The sequence below is a fragment of the Phyllostomus hastatus genome, unplaced genomic scaffold (assembly GCF_019186645.2).
Source record: "Phyllostomus hastatus isolate PE091 unplaced genomic scaffold, TTU_PhHast_1.1 phas_scaffold_442, whole genome shotgun sequence".
NCBI classification, from domain to species: Eukaryota; Metazoa; Chordata; class Mammalia; order Chiroptera; family Phyllostomidae; genus Phyllostomus; species Phyllostomus hastatus.
Window position 1 is genome coordinate 4,218,291 of NW_025334030.1, and position 21,734 is coordinate 4,240,024.

The following is a 21,734-nucleotide window of genomic DNA, read 5'->3' on the forward strand; positions in this document are numbered from 1 at the left end:
AAGTGGCAGGTATAATATGGCAGAAGGGTGAGTAAACTTGAAGACACATCACAGAAATTATTCACTCTGAATAACAGAGAGAAAAAGATTGAAGAAAAATGAACAAAGCTTCCGGAACAATATCAAGCAATTGAACATCCATATAATTGGAATCCCAGAAATAGGACAGAATCATATAGAGGCAGAAAAAATTAAGAAAATAATAGTGGAAAATTTTCCAGGTTTGATGACAAACATCATTTTACAAGAATAAATTTATATTTATCCCAAGCAGAAATAAATGACTGGAGAACTACACCTAGCTCATTATAGTCACACTGCCGAACGCCAACGATAAATCTAAAAATCTTTAAAACATCAAGACAACAAAGACACATTACATACTTGGAAACAGCACTCTGAATGCCTGCTTAATGACTTATTAGCAATAATGGAGGCCCAAGTACTATGCAAGAGTATGCAAAGATATCTTTAAAGTGCTGAAAGAAAAAAAACCCCACCAGCCCTAAATCGTGTATCCATAAAAATGCCCTTCAAAAATTAAAGTTGTGAAAGAAATTCATTTTCAAATCAACAAAAGCTGAGGGACTTTGTTGCCAGTAGACCTGCAAACGTTAAGAAATGCTGAAAGGATATCCTTCAGGCTTCAAGCAAATGATTCTCAATGGGAACCCAGATCTACGGGAAGAAATGAAGAGCACTGAAAATAGTAAACAAGAGGATAAACGTAAAAGATCTTGTTTCTCTCTCTAATTCACTATAAAAACAATTGACTATTTAAATAATAATATTATTAGATGAGATCTATTAATGCATGTTGAAGTAAAAGGACAACCACATAGAAAGGGGGATGGGTACATGGAATTAAAGAAAGAAAATTGGAGGAAAGAAATAGGAGACTACTTGTATGAACAATTCTTAAGAGGAGTTTTGCAGCAAAATGAAGCTGAGACCTGGGTAGTAACTGATGGAAAATGAGGTTAAGAGAAGGGTTTTCCCTTTCTTTTTTTAAATGGGAAAAATAAGAGCATAGTTATATGCAGAAGGGAATGATCTAGTGGACGGGGAAATTGATGACATAGGTCAGAGTTCTTGGAGATATGAACTTGAGCAGGCAAAAAGGAAGATGGATCTTGAGAGTTCAGAAGTGGAGAAATTGACTTTAGGTATCAGCACCAGCAAGAAGGCTGATAGGTATACAGGCACTAATGCAAGTTTGTGGGTGAATGTGACCCGGGGCATATGTGCCAAGAAGTTCTCGTGTAATGGGTTAAATTTTCTCAACAAAGTGGTAAGAAGTCATCAGCTGAGGGTAAGGATGGGGAAGGAGGTGTTAGAGTTTTGAGGGGAGGAAAATGGGAGAGTGAAAGACTATGGGATTACGGTATGATTGCCCAGTGGCAGTAAGCATGCATTCAAGATTGTGATCACTAATTAAAGCAAAACCAGTCTGTCGCATGATTTTTTTCCCAGCCAAGTGCAACTCAGGTGCAAATGAAAAGTGGGCAGGAGGCTAGAGTTACTCTGGTGGTGGTTTTGTCAATCAAACAAGTACAATAACGTGAGTGAGGAAGAGGGAGCGTGTGTGCAGGACAGTGTTTGTGACAGCTGACCATGGAATTTAAGCTGGGTAGAAAAGGAAAAGGGGAGCCTAAGGGGATAATGAACAATGGAAAGGGACAGTATTTCTGGATTGAAGGTCCCCAGAGGATCTAAATATTGTTGAAGTCAGATGCTATACAGAATGAGATTTTTTAAAATAAAATCAAAAAACAGGAGGAGATCCAAGAATAGAGTCAACACCTCCACCATCAGCTCCCACCCTCATTCATTTCCTCTGTCACCTCACCTCCTTCCCCCTTGCCTGCCCAGCCACTCCAACCTCACTTGCCTTTTTTCTCATCTTCAAACAGCCAACGACATTAGTGCTGCAGGGTCATATGCTAGCTAACTGAGCCCTGCCCCTGGAGAGCTCTTTCCCAGAAATTCACACACACCACAACTTTCGACCTTCACGTCTTTGCTCCAATATTATTTTCTAAGCAAAGATTGACTGATTCTATCACCATATTTAAAACTGCACCTGTCTCTGTACTGATACTCTGAATCCTCCTTAACCTACTGTATTACTTTTCTGCATAGTACTTATCACCTTTTCACATATACTGTAGCTTTACTCATTGATTACATTCATCTTCTCTCTCTGCCTGCTAGAATGTAAGGCTGTGAGGGCAGGGACCTTTGTTTTGTTCACCATTGTATCTTAAGTGCCTAGTTCAGTGCCTGGCACCTCATAGGTTCTCAATTAATATTTGTGGAATGAATGAATAAACCTACAAAAACCCTCATTCTTACTCAAGTCAGTAATAAGACATAGATGCATCCATTACTATTTGTATTCAACATTATTCTAGAGATTCTAGCCAGTAGTATATAATAAGACAAAGAAATGGAAATTATGAATATTGGAAAGAAGAAACAAAAATTTCATTCTTTTATTTTTTAACACATGATCATCTGATTGTCTACATAGAAAATCCAAATGATTCTAGAGAAAAATTATTAGTATTGGAACTAATAAGAGAGCTTTAGCAAACTTATCAGATCAGCCAAAGATGCGTAGGACCTTGTGGAAAAAACTATGAAACTTCATTATAAGATAGAATAAAATATAAATAAATGAATAGCCAAATCATGTTTGTGGGGGGAAAGACTCATACTTCAACATTTTCAAAACTTGTTGTTGTGGGGAGTTTGAAAATACACAAAGTATGCCCAATCATACAGTGAATCTTCATATGCCCATCACTCAGGTTTCATAACCATCAATTCCTGGCCAGTCCGGTTTCATCTGTTTTCCCATCTACTCCTCCCAAGCATCACATTATCCCATCTATAAATACCTCAGTCTATGCTTCTAAAATATAAGGCCTATTTGAAAATATATAATATATAATATATAATATGTTGCGCGTGGGTCACCGGCCAGCAGTGACCATGGAACGCTGTGGATGGCTCGACGATAAACACGCGAGAAAAAACATGCACATGCACAGAGACAAACTAGCTTCTGTGGGGAAGTAGGGACGAAATGGCCACCCCCCCTAGTGGGGAGCACGCCGATTTACAGTCCATCCTGCTTTTATTGGGCTCATTCTGCATAATAATTCAGGTAAAGTACAGTACTCATTAGTAAGGAACTATAGAAAACAAAGAACTCTGCCGGTCTATTGAGTTGGGGGTCAAAGAGCTGTAAGACTGAGGAACAAAATAACTTCCTCCTAAGACCCTTCTCATTCAACTGAGAGCATTCTAAACAAAGGAGGTTTCACAGTAATTTACATATTCTTTCTTAGGCCTGATCACCCTGGGGCAATCCGCACTTCTCAGTACCGAGCTGCACCACCCTGTCATTGTTTCAGGCTTAGGTGGAGCAAGGGAACTAAGGCAACCGAGAGACAAGGAAGTTTTCTCCCAGACGCTGAGAACTCAGGCTATGTCAGAGCCGAGGAGCGAGGGTCCATCACCCCCCTTTTGCTGCAGCCCCCCCCCCAAGTCCTTCTTTTGGGGAGGCCTCCCAAAGTGATCGTGCCTGTCTTAGGTCGTTCCCCCGTGGGGAATCTTACCCGTCTTTGGCTAACCGACCAAGCTTTTTGGGGTTCAGTCATGAATAAAGCAGCAGAAGCAGCATTCCTGCCAGGGAGATAAGCTTTTGTCTCCTTGCTGGCTCACGGTTCCAAGGGCGTTCCCTTAGCTTTAGCTAGGCGGGGGTTTTAGCTTCTGATACCAGTCAGGGCGGTTCCCAACAATAATATATATAATGATATTATCATACCTAATCAAATTAACAATAATTTCTTACCATTCCATACCAGTCAATGTTTCAATTTCCAGTTGTCTCATTATTTTAACTTATTGAAATGAGAGTCTGTACAACATGCAATGGTTATGTTGGATGGGATAAAAACCAGTCAAGTATTGGCAGTTTCATATAGTTTGACTTAACAAAAATACACATCTATATGGTAATGATATACATGAACTTCAGGAAAGTGGCGACTTTGGGAAGCAAGGCAGGAAAACGGGGGTGGCTTCAGCTCTGTCTCAGACATGTTATTTCTTTAATAAGAAAAATAAAGATCTGAAGTTAATGTGACAGAATATTAACATTGCCTACCTTAACAATGTAGACACAAGTGTCTATGTATTATTTTCTACAACTTGTTTGAGATTTTCATGAGTAAAAATAAAAGCAATGAATGGGAAAAGAGGAAACAAATTGGGCTAATGTAGACAACTTGGGGAAGCAGCTTGGCTGGGAATGGAGAAGATGGAGCAGTGTGTCAGGGTTGACTGTGGAGACTGTTTATTGAGAAGAAGCCCCTGGGGGAGGGGTAAGAGATTAAAGGTTCAGGAGAAGAGTGGTGGGAAGTTAGGCCACAGAAGAGAGAAGGGGGTGTGTATGGGATGCAGAGCCCTGGGGTAAAGGGGAGCTGGTGTGTGGGGAAAGAGTTGAGGCCCACTGAATGAAAGGTGTCCGCTGGGCCCAAGGCAGCAGGCGGCTGGTTATGCAATTGGAGCTTTCTAGGAAAGTCTCTCCCTTCTCGATTTCCTCTCTTACCAGTTTAGCCTGTGAATCTCCGTCTCTGTTTTGTACCTGCCAATTCATCCCTCAGCCCCCAAGTTGGGAAATCCCAATCACATCAGATCCACCCCTCCTGGACCCTTCCTCTGTGCCACTAAGCAGATCCCTGTGTGCTCTCCCAGCTAGGCCCCTGACTTGTTTCCTTCTGCTGGCAGGAAGACAGGGGCTCCCTCTGTCATTCCTGGTCTCTCTTCCTTCTTTCTAAATCAACTGTTAAAAACAAGCTTTATTGAGATAAAATTCACCCATTCAAAATGTACATTTCAATGGTTTTTATTATGTTCAGAGTTATGCAGCTATCATCACCATTAATTTTATAATGGTTCATCACCCCAAACAGAAACCCCATATCCTTTAGCTACTATCCACTATCTTCTGCCTCTCCCAGCCCATTGCAACTGCTGCTCTACTTTCTGCCTCTATGGGTTTGCCTATTTTGGACATTTCATATAAATGGAATCATACAAGGTCTTTGGTGACTGGCTTCTTTCCCTGAGCATAACGTTTTCAAGGTTCATCCACATTGTAGCATGTATTAGCACATGCTAAATTCCTTGTGTGACTGAATAATATTCCATTGTGTGGATATAAGACATTATGTTTATCAGCTGATGGATTCAAATAAACTTGTCCAAGGAAATATTTCCTGATTTATTTCTACCTCTTGTTCCTCTTCACTTCATTCTCTCTGCCCCTAAGCACTCTGTAATTGAGGATTCTTTGACCTCTGAGGCTGGAGAGGGTGAGGTCTGGAAAAAGCAGCTAGCCTTAGGTTTGCAGCCCAGTTGAGCCCCTTACTGACTGAATGACTTGCTTTCCTCTGGGCCTTATTTTCTCATCTATAAAATAAGGACAGTGATATTTCCTTCCAGGATTGTGGGAAATGCTGATCCGAGTACAGCATGCAGCAGTGGCACGGCACACAGGAGGCACTCAGCAGTGTTGAATCCCTTTCATCTGTGTCGACCTTGATCCCCAGCTAAGTGTATGCAGGCAGGAACCATACCTCCTTCCTTGCTATGCCCCCATCAATGTCTGAGCACAGTGTTCTTGAATGAGAATCAGACCAAGGGGAAAAGAAATAGAAAAGAGAAAAGCAGATATCAGGAACTATCAGAATTGATCCAAGTGATACAAATATGATAGAAAAAGGGACTGCAGAGCAGGTATGTTTTAGTGTTCAGCATGGTTAGGCAGGAGGAACATGGGGTTTGAGTTTGAAGACCTGTGTTTTTTGGCCTGGCCCTGATATGTTCAGGTCATTTACCTCTGAGTCATTGGGACTGGGTCCCCTCAGTTTCCCCCTCTGTAAAATGGAGCATGACCCATGCCATAGCTGCCCACTGATGGGGCGGGGGGTGGTGGGGAGGTGTGAGCTCATGTGCACACGGCTGTGCAAACCATTTACTGAGGGCTCCAAGGGCCAGATAGTGACACTACTGAACCAAGGCAAGCCCTGGCTGAGGCTTCTCAGTGACCTGACGTGTCCCATCTGTGGGGTAGTAGTCTGGAGCTGCCTTGGGCTGGGACCCACACTTAATAGGGCCTGGAGGCCTCCAGGAGTGAGGAGGACCTGACAGTGTTCATTCATCCAATTTTACAAACCTACTTCTTAAAGGGTACTGTACTATAGTTAAGACATGGTCTGTGCCCTCAAGGAGCTCACAAATTCATAGTAAGAGGGACACACATGCCACATTCTGATACAGGGTGCTGCCAGCCCTGTGTCACTGTGACTCTATACACTTCCTGCCTTGCTGTGCAAATTGACTTATTGCATACTTCTGTTTATGGTTTCTAGGACTTGCTATTTGGCCTCCTTGAATATATAGGAATTTATTTCTTTATTCATTGCCCAAAAGATGAGCAAAGTGGCAGTGACCTCAAGAGAATCACAGGGAATATTCGATGGATAAAAAAAGTAATGACACAGTGTGAGATGTGCCCTCCTAGAGGTATTCCAGGAGTGCTGTGGTAGTCTTCAAGTGGGCTAGGAGGGCTTCCTGGAGTAGATGACATCTGAACTGGGTCTTGGAGTTGGGGTTTGCCGGGCATATGTTTTCTCAGCATAGAGAATAGCATTTGCAAGAGTACAGGGTCCAGCAGAAGTAACGCCATTGAGTGCAGTTGGTAGGGTATGTGAATGTCTTGCACGAGATGGACAGCAATTTGAACATTTCACCTGAAATGTCATATAGTGTGCTTGAGTGTGATATTGTTATGTTAAAGAATTACATGCTTATGATTTTGTAATAAAAGACTTGGTATAGATTATCAGCCCATAAAAAAGGGATGTTATTTGTGTCAGACCCTGTATAAAAAGGCCTGAATGATGAGAATTTCCTGGTGGCTTAGTGGGTGTGAGGAGGTGATGGTGAAATGAGGGGTGGAAAGTTGAAGAGACAGACACAAGAAAGGGGTGGGGGCAGCACAAGATTTTGTGCAATGTAATTAGCAAAAAGTAAAAAGGTCACTCAGTCTTGACACTGGAAAACAATCTCTTCTGATATATAGGTATATACACATACACAAATATATACATATATATACACACACAGAGTGGGGCAAAAGTAGGTTTACAGTTGTTCATATGGAAAATAATAACTTGATAAATAATATAAGAATAAACTGTATGATTCACATATTCACAACTGTAAACCTATTTTTTTGCCTCTCCTTGTATTTTAAACTGACTGTACATGTTTTTTAAAGGAGGTTAGCTCTGGCTGGTGTAGCCCAGTGGATTGAGTGTTGGCCTGTGAACCGAGGTCGCTGGTTGGATTCCTGGTTGGGATACCTGCCTGGGTTGTGGGCCACGACCCCGTTGGGGGCATGTGAGAGGCAAACAATGGATGACTCTCAAACACATTGATGTTTCTCTCCCTCTCTTCCACTTTCTCTAAAAATGAAGAAATAAAATCCAAAAAAAATTATTTAAAAAAGAGGAAAAATAAAGCATATATATATATATAATTTATTTATTTCCCCACGTGTAGCAGTAGCTATTTGTTTTAAACAATTCTTTCCCTCTTTTCCCAGGAAGTTAACTGTGGTGCTCCCTGGGGAGAAATGTGGAGAGCAAAAGACATTAGGTGCTAAGCTTTCACCGCAGTCACCAGGTGATGCTGGACGACTCTGGGGCACTGGGATGGGGAGGAAGAGCCATTTGCCTGATGCGTGGGTCACCGGCCAGCAGTGATCACGGCACGCTGTGGATGGCTCGCCAAAAAACACTTGAGAAAAAACATGCACAGAGACAGACTAGTTTCTGTGGGGAAGTAGGGACGGAATGGCCACCCCCTCTAGTGGGGAGCACGCCAATTTACCGTCCATACCTGCTTTTATTGGGCTCATTTTGCATAATAATTCAGGTAAAGTACAGTACTCATTAGGGGGAAGTAAGGAACCATAGAAAACAAGGAAGTCTGAGGGTCTATTTTGAGTCGGGGTAAAAGAGCTGTAAGACTTTGAGGAACAAACTAACTTCCTCCTTGGACCCCTCTCATTCAACTGAGAGCAATCTAAACAAAGAAGGTTTCACAGTAATTTACATGTTCTTTCTTAGGCCTGATCACCCGGGAATGCGCCCTTTTCAGCACAGAGCTGCACCACCCTGTCATTGTTTCAGGCTTAGGTGGAGCATGGGAACTAAGGCAACCAAGAGATAAGGGGATTTTCTCCCAGACGTTGAGAACTCAGGCTGTGTCAAAGCCGAGGAGCGAGGGTCCATCACCCCCTCTTGCTGCAGCCCCCCCCCCAAGTCCTTCTTTTGGTGGGGCCTCCCAAAGTGATCGTGCCTGTCTTAGGTCGTTTCCCCCGTGGGGAATCTTACCCGTCTTTGGCTAACCGACCAAGCTTTGGGGGGTTCAGTTATGAATAAAGCAGCAGAAGCAGCATTCCTGCCAGGGAGATAAGCTTCTGTCTCCTTGCTGGCTTAGGGTTCCAAGGGCGTTCCCTTAGCCTTAGCCTAGGCGGGGGTTTCAGCTTCTGATACCAGTCAGGGCAATTCCCAACATTTGCCCAGGTAAAGGACGTGGGGAGACTGAATTCATGGTGGGTGGAGAGGGAGGGAGGAGTCCGTGCTGACTCAAAGGTTTCTGGCTTAGGAAACCTTGTTGTTGGTGATACCTTTCAGATAAGGACTTCAGGATGAGGCGACCGCAAGTTTTGAGGAGCAGATTAAAACTGAGATGCAAACACTTTAGGTTTTTTGTGGTATTGTCCTGGGGCAAGTGGCCACACAGGCCGGTCTCCCTGGGACCTTGAAGCGGGTCGGGAGCACCTATGGAGTTCCCAAATTGTTGTTGGGGCCCTAAACCCCGACGTAAGGGGACTTCTGGGCCCGGCGCAGCTGGCTGAGCCCCAGCCAAGGATGGGGCAGCGCCCACCACCTCCCCTAGGTGAGGGTGTCAGCTCTGAGGAGGATCCTGTCGCCTTGGGCTCGGGAACAGGGACTCAGGAGTTTTACATCCGCCTCACTTCACTTTAGGGGTGAGGGTTGTTCGAATCCCAGCCCTGCCGCTTATTGCCTGTTTTCTCATCTGCACAAGTTCGCAGGCAGACCAGGGGCATCCGGCAAGGGAAAGTGACTAGACCTCGTTCGGGTCCCCCTGACGTTAGCCGCAGGGAAGTGAGTTGCCAGGACAGGGCAGTCTCCCCAGAGAGACAGAGGGGCCCGGCCGGCGTACGCTCCGCTTCGAGCATTGTTTTTCCTTACAGCGGCGGGGGCGGACGCGGGCGAATTAATTAAGTGGGGCGCGGCGGGGGGCGGGCAGCGAGGAGGCGGCGCGGCGACCGCACCTTATTCCTGGGAACCGCACCTGGTTCCTGGGAACTGCCTAAGCGGCCCGGGCAGGCCATGGGAATTGCGGGGGCTGCTGTTGCTGTGGCAGATATTGGCCTTCGCCTCCCCCACCCCGCCCTGCGCCCTGCGCCCTCCCTCTCCCTCGGCGTTCGCTCTGCTCGCCGCTCGCGCTCGCTCCTCTCCGCTCGTAGCCAGCCAAGGCAGGTGCCGACCTCCGCTCTCGGGGCTGTTTCCGCGAGCAGGTGAAAATGGCCGAGAACTTGCCGGACGGACCATCTAACCCCAAAGGAGCCGAACTCGGCTCGCCTGGCTTCTCGGCGAGTGACAGCACAGGTGAGGAGGGGGCGAGACGGGGGGCAGGGGCCTCGGGGGTCGCTGTCAGACCCCACCCCCGAAGGTGAGTGCCCCCTGGAGAACTGAACTCGGCCGTGGGCCTGTGCAGCCACCCCCCCTCCCAAGCGGCGGCCGGCGCAGGCTCTTCCCGCGGAGCCCCGCGGGAGAGGGGAAGTTTGTGGGGAGACTGTCGTGGGGCCCGAGTGGGGGGCTCATGCCCGGGTGCACTCGGGTTTCCCGGAGTTAGTGAGCCCTCCTCGCGTGGAAACCGAGTGGTACTTCCAGGGAGAAAAAGTAAAGTGAAGCATGTTTATTTTGCGTGGCAGATGCCCCTGCCGCCGTGTGTCAACACACGCGTGGCTTTCTGGAGGGGTGACAGCAGAGGGTAAGTTTGATAGCTAGAGAAGGAAATAGTGCAACAGAAAGAGAACCCCAAGTGTTTTCGGAATTGGTGACATTCACAACGCAGTGGCCAGCAAGTAAGTTACGACTGAGAAGTTTCTTGGAGTATATTTGAAAACTCTTGTTTGGTCGCCTAAATCACTCCATGTTTCACAGCCCCAAACTTCGTTAGCAAGATCTTCTGAAAATTGCGATGGTGTGTTTAGTTTAACAGAAGTATAACTTCAAAAAAAGTTGAATAGGTTCATTTGGGCTGCTTGAGCTCATGTTGATTTTCTAGTGTAGAGGCGTACAGATTATGTTAAGGAATGCAGAAATGACGATTTTTCTAAAAAATTCTTTTAGGATGCTGAATAAATCATCTTTTTCTCATTAAACAGTTTCCTTGAAAACTTTCTTAGATAATCATATCGGTTGCTTAAAAGTAGTATTTTAGTTGTCTGTTCATTAAATAATTCAGGGTTCTTCTGGGCTGGTTCACGGTAGTATTATGAACTAGTTGTATTTCCTCTTTTAGAGCTCTCTTCTGCAGTAAAAACTTGTCGCTGCTCGGGAACAGTTCTGTTGCTGGTGCAGCTTGCATTTCTCCAGTACAGTCGTGCAGTAACAGCATCTGAAAACCAGCTTATAATGAATGGGTCCAAATTGAATTACATTGCTGCGGCAGTCCCTTCAGATTTGCAGTAGACACAGCTGTTCAGCTTCTGCAAATATTTCTGGGACTGACCACCAGCATATTTCTATTGTACTAGTGGTTTAAAAATCTCTTTCTACTGTTGAAACAAAACCTGAATTTTGTGGCTTTGGTGTTAATACAATTCCTAGAGTATTAGTTAATGTAGATGTGAGAGAAACAATTTTTAAAAATTTGTTATAAGGAGAGTCTCGTCTAGTTAAAAATGGAACTTGTTGAACAGTGGGGAGGAGTAAATAAGTCTCATGGAATATAAAAGTCTCTAATAATACTTCTAAAAACTGTTAAAGAGTTCAGTTTGTAAAGAGTTCAATTTTGTAAAATCAACTATCTGAACAGAAATGTAGAAACTGCTGTGATTTAAATGCCCTTTTACTGCAGAACAGATCTCCTTTGCTTCATTAATCTTGCCATGTTTGAGTGAAAAGTCTTTACTTGTGTGAAGTGTAGATCATACCAGGAAGTTCAGCTTTGAAGCTTGTCCTCTGAGGCTGATAACTTTTTGGATAGCTTTGCAGCTTTGCTATTGTTGAATGAGGTTATTGTAGATCTTGTTTTATACAGAGGAAGAAATTAGTAACGTAACAAAAAGGCTTGTCCTACTATATACATCTAGCTCTTTCCAAGATAGAGCCAAAAGGATGGCCTTAGAGTAGCTCTGTTACTTAGATGGTCAGCTGTTTAGTGTGCTGCTATAATCACAATGAAATTTATCAGAAAGGATTTTCAATTTTTGCCCACTTTTCCCTTCTTGCTTTCCAGTTTTGATCCTGGTAAGGTATGGCAGCTCTTTTACTTTTCCAAATGTGAAACGAAGATGTCAGTTTTTAATAGTTCTGATTTAAATAATCCAAAAAATAAAATTCACACATTGATCATATTACATTATCTTGGAAGGGTGCATTAGTGTGGGTGGCCAAGGAAGGGATCGCTGAGTATATTAAATAAGATACAACCTTGTCTCCTGTAACTACTAGTTTAAGACAGATCTTAAGGACATAAATTAAGCAAAGAACTAAGGACTTAACATTATATACAATCAAAAGAGTGAAGGCATTTGGTTAGATGGGAAAGTGTGAATGACAAGTATGAAGACCTGGGAGTAACATTCTTGAGAGACTCAATCTTATTTTAGTGAGGGAATGTGTATTTGAGTCTTCTAAGAGAAAGTAGGGCCAACTGGAGCAAGGCGTGTTCCCCTACTCCTGTGGAGGGAGGGGATCTCTGTGCATGGGCAGAGTTGAGGGGTTAGGGGGATTGGGAGGAGGCCTTGGTGACCTGAGAAACAAGAGAGAGCCATTTGGACTGTCACAATGCAGTGCATGTCTGTGGGAACTGGTCTGTGGAACCATTGGTGTCTGTTAGATGAGTCTGGGGGCTGGCAGTTGGCCAAAAGAACAGAATCCCTGCCCATTGAGGAGCTTACCAGCCAGAGTGCTGCCTGATGGGCACTTGCAGTCGAGGAGGAGGGTGGATGTGCATAAAACACTCTACAGTTGAAGTAAGGCAGCATTTTAGGTGATAATGCCTTTGCCACCTAAGACAGGCAGGAGAGGTCAGGAAAGGCTTCTGAGGAGAGGCTGCAGAGGTGGTGCATAAATAGGGAATTCACCCCAAGGGAAGGCAGCAAGAGGAAGAAGGAAAAACAGTACTTCCCAGCCCATCCAAACCTCTGCTCAGTAGTGACACAGAATTTGATGGTATCAGATGTTGAAGTAGCATTTTCTTCTTTTACATTGAAGGATTAAACACTTTGTTACAACTGTAGTCTTCCTTTACTTGGCACCCTTTCTAAGAAGTAGGAGGACTTTGTGTTACCAGTATGTAGTTAGTTGTGTGTTTTGGAAACTTCTTTATTTAATATGTCCAAATTATAACAGCATATTAGTCTTTCAACAGCAGGGATACATGATTTAACAGTGTAGGAGAAATAAATATCCAGGCAAGCAGTAGGCTTTTTTTTTTTTTTGTCAGCTTGAGGCCAAATTTACATATAACAAAGACTTTATTAAAAAGTTTAATAAGACTGTCTTATAAAAATTGAAGATAGATATATTTATTTTATCTGTATAAGTGCTCCTAAGCAGTTGTGATTACATTTTATAATATGAATCCCTGTGAATGCAATAGAAAACTGTATTTAAAGAAAGCTTGTGGTAAATATGACTGTCAACCAAAATACCTTTTACAACAAAATGATCATTTTTTTTTAATGTGCTGTGCTTTACATATCAGAATGCTTTTCTTTCCATCAGATTGGTCCTCACAGCATTCTATGAGGTAGGAAGGGCAAACACTATTCTTGCTGCTTCTAGGTGAGGAACCCTACTTGAGAGAGGTAATCTGCCCAAAGTAGCAGAGGGTCAAAACCTGAACCAAACCTAGATCATTAAATAGGTCAACATAGTATATTTATTTAAAAAATCTATATCCATAAACGTGGAATTTGCTTGAATCACAAACCTAGATTGTAATAGTTAGCAACTTTCAGTCGCCTAACTCCAGCAAGTGAATGAAGTCCCTTTGGGGAACATTTGTAGCCACTCTGGGGGAGTAGGGGAATGTGTTCTTCCTGCCAGGGCCTCCAGGCAGGAACTCCCCTCTGGTTCTGGCAGCCCAAGCTTACACTGTGTGGTCTCACCTTCATGGTTATTGCAGTGAATAATTGAGGATCAGTCAACTTATTTTATCTCTTAACTAAGTTCTAGGTAAGGAAAAGCAAGTTTGTAGAGACTTCTAGGGCTAGGACTTGTCATGACTTTGCTTTGCTTTTACCTGTTAAAAAAGTAGGGGCTTTCGAATAACAGAGGTGAGAACAGTAGTTCTGTTTGAAGTTCCTCAGGGGTGATGGTGAATGAGTATGAATCCCACAAAGGTGCTTCGGCAGTTGATCAAAAGGTTGAGAATCATTCCTGTTTAATGTTTGGATTTCATTCTGTAATTCTTAAACATAATTGAGAATGAGTTATAAAGAGACTGAAGTGTAATCCTCCTGTAGCAAGTGGATGCTTAGATTGTTAGCCAGTGTTTTTACCACTCCGATTTGTGTCATTGGGGTTGTGTGACAGAGTATGCTATTACTTGGGGCTATATAAGTGCCAACTTTGTATTTTTATTTATTGTGTTTGAAAATAAAAGTTAAAAATGATTTTGTTAAAGTATGCTTTTCTTTGTTAAGATGAAATGTACCTCTTGTGTAAAGCAAGATTAGGAAAGCTTGCTTTAAGCCAGTTCAGTTCTTAGGGTAACATTAGTCAGGACACCGCCTCTTTACCTTATTCAAACCAGCACTTTGACTATAGTCCAAGAAACTAGTCCATGTGAAGAGGTGTTTCTCAGATGAGGTTGGGAATAGGCAAGGAACTTAAGGTGCAGGCCTTTCCAGAACCATTGCGTACTGATGGGCTGTAAGTCTTAGAGAGAGGGGCTGTAGTTTGCACCATTCCCAAGCCTTTTTTATCTAATAAAGGGGGACCCCCCCAAAAGAACCACAGAATTATCTTCTGGAGGGCAGGTCCCTTGTAGTATAGGCTTCCCCTGCTAGGTGAGTGTTCTAGGAACCTATCTGTATCCGTGTACCAACTGGCATTGTTGTGAGAGGCTGCATTCAGCTTCAGTGATTTTTTTTTTTTTTTTGAAGACTCTTTCACTGCCTTTGCCCATTTCATGATGGGTGATTTACAAGTGCACCTGCCTACACCTCACTTGAGTGTGCAGCAGTTTTTGACCAAAAATGGCATGACCCACATGCCCTACCCTCCCTATTCACCCAATCTTGATCTCGCCTGGAGCAACTTTTTTTGTTTGTTTCCCTCTAATGAAAAAAGTCTTCAAAGAGAAATGTTTTGCTGATGGGGAAGAGGTGAAACAAAAAATGGCAGAAGCACTAAAAGACATCAAAATCTACTGTTTTGAGCAGGGGAAGAAAGTCTCAATAGGAGTATTGCATCAAATGGAGAGTACTTTGAAGGTGACTGAAGTTTAAACATGTAAGAATAAATACATGTTTTTTAAATAAATAAATTCTGTTTTTTGCAGGGGGGTCCCTCCTTGTACATCGCTGGGCAAACTTTAAAGGGCCAGCGGACATATTTTTGGCTTTAGGGCCAGAGGACATATTTTTGGCTTTGTGGGTCCTATGGTCTCTGTTACATGTACTCAGTGCTGCCATTTTAGAGTGAGAGCAGCCCTGGATGATACTACAGCAATGGGTGTGGCTGTGTACCAATATAACTACAGTTTGGCCCCTGGGCCACACTGGGGGGCCCTAATACAGTGTGGGACTAATGCTCTGAAAATCCATTGGGAGCACTGGGCTGTCAGGGTTGTCCTAGTCTTAGTTGTCTCTGATGACTTCGAGGACAAGATCTGTCAAATAGCAGCAACACAGGTGTTTTGAGCACCTACTGTGGGCTACTTTTACTGCTGACCCTCAAGCGTGGGGAGCAGGGAGCCCCAGGGGGAAGCCATGCAGAGTCTGGGGCCACTTCCAAGAGTGCAGGGAGCCCCTCTTTATTGTTCTTCTGTAACATTTTTATGTACTGCTTCATTTAAAGTCAGGTAAGTTTAACAAAAACCGAGTTAAATTAAGGTGTTTGTTTTGTTCCTTTGCTTGTTTTGCTTTTCGTTGACTCCAGTGGCTCATGCAGTATTTCCTTCTTCCTTTGCCATCTTCTGCCCACACCTTGCAGTGAAACTTGGAGGTGAGCAGCTCCACAGCAGTTTGTGAGAGCTTTTCATAGCCATGTTTTCTGTTTCTGGGAGCGGTGCCCGACACAGGCCAGGCCCTCCAGAAATAGTTGAGGGAATGAGTGAACTAATGTACAGTATTTATTTTTCAAAGTTCTCATTTTTTTTCTCACAGGATTGTGCTTTTAAGTTAATTGCCACAAATCTTAGGATCTGTTTATCCTAATCCTGATTTCTATTGAGATACATACGTGCACCTGTGCATTTTCACTGATGGACCAACCTGGCTGGCCATAGGAGTGTTCTGGCAGGGCCTATTTGGGGCTCTTACCCGCTGTTCGGGCAGTCCTTAGTGGTGGCACCACAGGCCATGGTGTTGACAGCGAAGGGTGTGAAAGCACTGGCTTTGGAGCCAAACCAAGTGGGTATCACTTTCCCTCTTTGCTAGCATCATGACCCTGGTCAAAGTTACATCAGCTCCTTGAGCCTCAGTTTCCTCGTCTATAAAATATAGATACAATAATAACCATTCTCATCTCAAAAAGGTTGTTTTGAGGGTAAAATGAGATAATGTGTGAAAAGTGCCTGGTGTGAAGTAAATGCTCAGTGCATGACAGCTGGCACTACCCTTACTAGGGAAGGTGGGTGTGCCCTGTAGTCCAAACTCACTAGAAGTGCAAATTTGATTGGACTAGAGACTTGCTTGTTGATGCTTCTGAAACCAACAGCAGCCTTGTATGCATACCCACACAGGGCCGTGGGCAGACAGATGTGTTGTAGTGTAAGCCTGTTCAGTGAGTATATAGCCGAGAATTATATAATCACTACTATTGATTTTTGCCTCCATTTTCAACTGTATTTTTAAAAATTTTATTGATTATGCTATTACAGTTGTCCCCTTCACTCCTCTTCAACTGTTATTTTTTTAAAATAGGAAGAAATGCCCATAAAATTCTAAAATTGCAAAAACTCAAGTGTGACATGTTCAGAAAATTGTTACTAATTTTGAATTGTATTTCATGGACTAAGTATCAGGTGAATATGTGATTCTGTTTCTTTACTGAGTATATTGCAATTCAGCCTGAGGTACCTGTTAGGCAGTAGCAGTGTACAAAAGGATTCTGATCAATGTCTTTGAGTAGCTTAGAACTGTGTTAAGGTAAGACTCAGAGGCAGAACTTGAAAAAGAATACAAAAGTCATCAAGTACAATCAAATGCTAAATGCATGAGTCAGAAGGGGCAACTCCAAGAGGGCTTCATTTATACCCCCGCTGTTTACTGAATGCTCCTGTGTGCAGAAGCCTAGGACTAGGTGTCTGAGTGAGGGGTAACATCTTAGACAGACCTTGAGGATGGTGAGGGGCCTTGGCTAAGAGAAGCATGCACCAGGGGTAGCCTGGCGGGCCCTCTGAGCCCCTGGACTCTGGTGCCTCCTGGGCCTCTCCTGCTGGGCCAGAGCAAGGAGCCAGGTAGTTAGGGAGCCTGCTGGTTTTCCATGCCTCTTCATTATTGTTGGCAAAGGCACTCTTGCCACTCAGAACAGTTTTGTCTATGTGGTTGTGATGTCTCGTGGTTCTCACCTGTGTCTTCTCTGGTTTTCCCAGATAGTATCTCATAAGCTCTCAAATACCTGGCCATGCCCTCTGGTTTTCAACACATGTGCCTGGTGTTACTCGTGCTCACTCTGAGGCATTTTCCTACTGGTGCCTCCCTCTTCAGAATTCCATTCCACGGCTAATGGCCCCTTGGGTTGGGCATGCTTGTCCACAACCCCTGCATTAACTGGGGGAAGGGATTCCACACTTTCGCTATTCTGTCTTAAGCTTAACTTTCAGGAACATGCTTACATTGCAGCATATTACTAGTGCCAAAGTGTACGCCTTCCACCAGTGCTTGGTGGGGGAGCTTTTGCATATTCATCTTCGCTTAGAGGCTGTGATCACTTGACAGGGGGGCTGGGACGAAGTCATGCACAGGGTCCAGTGGGAACAGAACAGAACTTTGACTGGAAGAGAAGTGATTAATTCAGATTTGGTGGAGGGTTGTTTGGACATGGAAGAGGGTGCAAGAAAAGCAAAAGTGGTTTTTTGTTTTCCAGGTTCTTAGACAATTTTGAGAATGACTATTGCTGCCTTTGAAAAACTGCTTTTAGGGTATTTTCTGGTTCTAAATTTGGGAAGCAAGGCTATTTTTGAACTCTATATCTAAAAGTTGAATTCTTTCTTTTTAAACCTCACTCTTAGAAAGACTTGGATAGCATCCCATGTGACATATTCCCCCATGTTTCATTTCCATTAATCAAAACAATGTTTAGTTGAACCATAGCTAAAAATAGTAAAATCTAATGGTGACAGAAAATTTCACTTGATTAAATGTGACTTTCTTATTTCTAGGTGCCCAATCTGCTACTGTTTGAAAATCTCAATTTGCCAGTCTTTCTAGTAACACCTGTACCTTACTGTATACAGTAGGTGTTTCTTAATAGTTGTAGCTGTTTAATAGTGTATAATTCTTTTATAAAGAAAATTCTTTTTATAATTTAAAAGCTTCCCTTTACCCCCAGATATTTTGGGTTTTTTTTCCTAATCAAAACTGTATTACCTGTACATAATTAGACTATGCAGTTAGTATAAGCAATGAAATAGCAAGAAAAATTAAGTGACTATTCTTTATAATAGCCTGTAGAGAGGCTATTGTACAATATCTAAGTAAAGTGGATTTGGTATTTGATTAAAAACTGAATGACAACACACAGGAACTATAGAAATCTATCAAATAATTGGAGCTTGCTTTAACAATTATGGACTATAAGCTTGACTCAATTCCTTTGGATTAAAATATTTTGAGTATCTGTCACCTGATTAAAAGTAGAACCCTCTAACCATGACTCAGAGTTGAAGGAAATGTCAGAGCTTTTTATATGGGGCGTGGGCAGTGTCATAGTAAGGTGGGAGCCCTGGTCTCCTCTCAGAGTGGACGCTGAATCTTGCTTGACTCCCAGCTCATAAACTCTGACTTGGGGCCTGTGACTTTACATCTGAGCTTTGGCGGGGTTGCAGGGGAGGGTTGTCTCATCTCTAAAATGGGTTTTTTTCCTCTAGAATTTTTCATTTCACTGTAATTAGCATTGTATGGGGGGCTACTATGGTTCCTTGCATGATAGCAGGTTGTAGCAGCTATTGTCATTGTTTAATTGTGGGAAAATTTAGATGTCGTCTACCTCTTAGGGCAGGTTAGTGAGGTTTGGGATGATGTAGGCTAGGGATCTGACACAGAACCAAATCCATGGAATTTTCTTGCTGAGTAAATGAGAAAATACCTCCCCTGCTTATTTTGCTTCCAGCACCAGGGCTCATGTAGTCTCAGTACTGGCTTGCAGAAGAATGAATAAGAACCTGAGATTCAGGAATCGTACAGAACTGGTAAAAGTTTGACACTCTTTTTTCCATCTGTATTTGAAGTTAAAAGTTTGACACTGAGTTCCGTCTTTATTGGAAAACTGAAGTCTAAATGGAATTGTTTTTCTAGTATTTCTGAACAAGGACTTGATTTAGGTTAGGATTTAAAAAGGAAAAGTGAGTATGGCGAAATTACAAAAACAGTCTTTACTTTTTAGAAAACGGGAGAAAATGGCTTTGGGATCACTATGCAGTTTAGTAAGTGGTGATGGGTTTGGTTTAAAAGAAATACCAGTGAAATTTAATTTCCTCTTTGGTTCAGTTACCACTGGCTTTGAAAGGAAGGGGTTCAGCTCCTTTCTGTATTGTGGGGGTTTTTATCTTGAAAATAACAAATAGGCATAAAGAATTGGTAGATTTTCTGTGTTGTTGTGGTTGTGCCTCTACTATTGTTAGGACTGTTTTTTGTTTGAAGAGCACAGTCTGCCCAGAGTTGAGCTTCTCTTAAAAAACAGACAAACAAAACAACTGAAGAAATCATTCAAATTATCCAGAGAAAATTCAGTGTTTTAGCACACACTGATGACTTTCTCCATCTTTTAAAGTTTAAGGAAAAAGTGATTTTTTTCCCAACAGGAAGAGAGGGGGTTTAGACATTTTCTTTGTTTGAAATGCCAGTATCCTCATGATAATCTTTTTTTTACAATCCTCACCTGAGGACATGCTTATTGATTTTAGAGAGAGAGGGGGAGAGAAACGTTGATTACTTGTCTCTCATATGTGTGCCCTGACTAGAGACCAAACCACAGCGTGTGCCCTGGCCAGGAATTAAACCCGTGATCTTTTGTTTTACAGGATGACACTCCAACCAACTGAGCCACATTGGCCAGAAATCTTGATAATTTCTAAGTCAGCACTGTCTAGTAGAACTTTCTGTGTTGATGGACATGTCCTGCATCTACACTGACCAGTACTGGAACCATTAGCTACTTGTAGCTATTGAGTACTTGACTGTTATTAGTGTGACTCAGGAACTAAATTTTAAATTTTACTTAATTTTGTTAATGTAAATGTAATAGTCACATGTGCTGTCAGCCCTAGAAATCTATTGGGGCCACAACAGGTTCAGTGTCTGCCTTCATGGGAGGCAACTATCTAGAACCTCGGAGGGGAGGTTCATGCATGTTAGGGTATAGGACAATTTCTGTTCTGAAGGGTATTGGAAGGCCTCTTGGAAGAAGTGGCATTAGCACTGAGACCTGAAGATAAATGGAAGACTGTGGGGAGGGGATACTATTCCAGGTTTGGAAACAGCATAAATAGCAAGTATGAAGATCTGCAGGTATAAACTTCCAAGTGTGTAATAGTTTTTGCAAAAACCAGTTTTGTTTTTGGTTCACATTCAGTGGGCTACCATTTAGAAGTGGTGTGGTCTTTCTTCTGACAGTTGCACACTGCTGGTGTGGTCCTGCTCTGGGGAGTTGAGTAGACCTATATGTGGAATACTGCTAGGCTATGGTGATAACAGTGGTGGCTCTGTCCTTTTGGAACTCAGAGTGTAGTGATGTAGACAGTCCAACCAGTGCCTGTCTAATTGCAAACTGAGATCAGAGTTGTAATGGGAAGAAACTGATGCTTCAGGTGGGATGGTCAGGGAAACTTCTTAATGGAAAGAACACTGGAGCTCTTGCAGGATGAATTATGGGGGGCATCTAAAGGCAGGGTAAAGTCGCGGAGAGACTCCAAATGTCAGACCAGGGAGTCCAAGTCATTCTTTTTTATTTATTGATTTTAGAGAGAGGGAGAAAGAGAAAGAAACATCGATTTGTTGTTCCACTTATTTATGCATTTATTGGTTGATTCTTGTATGTTCCCTAACCAGGAATCGAACCCATAACCTCGTCGTGTTGGGATAACACTCTAACCAACTGACCTACCCTACCAGAGCCGGTTCATTCTTTTAGGGCTTTAAAAACAATACAAAAAAGTTGTCCTGGCTGGTGTGGCTCAGTGGATTGAGTACAGGACTGCAAACCGAAGGACCACCAGTTCGATCCCCAGTCAGGCACCTGCCTGGGTTGCAGGCCAGGTCCCTAGTAGGGGGCATGTGAGAGGCAACCACACATTGATGTTTCTGTCCCTCTCTCCTTCCCCCTCTCTCTAAAAATAAATAAAATCTTTAAAAAATTACAAAATTTTAGAAACCCATCACTTCCAGCATAATGGGAGAAGTCTGGATAAGCTTTTCCAAGATGTATATTTACATCTAAGTCCCTGTATGCACTGAGAGTTGACAACTGACTCTCTCTTCCCACACCCCATTTTGGAAGGAAAAAGGCACCAGGAAAAGCAGTTTAAGTTGTTTGAAAACTTTTTTTGAAAGGGTAATATTCATAGGGTTAAAAATTCCAAAAAGCATATAAAAAAGAATGTTTAGTGAAAATCCTCCCTCTCCTGTTTCTATAGTCAATCAGTTCTACTTCCCACAGGCAAATATGTGTATATTATTTAGAGACATACTATGCATATATAAGCACATGCTCTACGTACTCTTTCTTACTAAAGTGGCACGTTATACATGTTGTTCCACTATAAGTGCATTTTGGAATGACAAATACCTCAGAGCTGTTGGAAATACTAATATTCAAAGAGTGGTCTTCTTTCTAAAAATCACTTTTTTTAATGGTAAAATGTTTTGGTGCTGTACTTAAATAATAAAGATAATTTTAGTGTTTTCACTATCTGATATAAATGGGAAGAACTGAGGT

The 21,734-nt window shown here is 42.7% G+C and overlaps 1 protein-coding gene across 3 annotated transcripts in view; it reads left to right on the forward strand.

Moving 5' to 3' along the window:
• Nucleotides 1-9,408: 9,408 nt before the first annotated feature.
• LOC123807079 (CREB binding protein) overlaps nt 9,409-21,734 on the forward strand; it is a 134,200-nt gene continuing 121,874 nt past the window's right edge. Inside the window, exon 1 of one of the 3 annotated variants that reach the window (XM_045820564.1) lies at nt 9,409-9,782. In XM_045820564.1, the coding sequence (XP_045676520.1) occupies nt 9,698-9,782 (85 nt within the window). In that variant the 5' untranslated portion in view covers nt 9,409-9,697. Of the gene's footprint in view, nt 9,783-10,073; nt 10,168-21,734 lie in introns of those variants that run through there. The other 2 variants (XM_045820563.1, XM_045820562.1) reach the window with 2 other exon arrangements.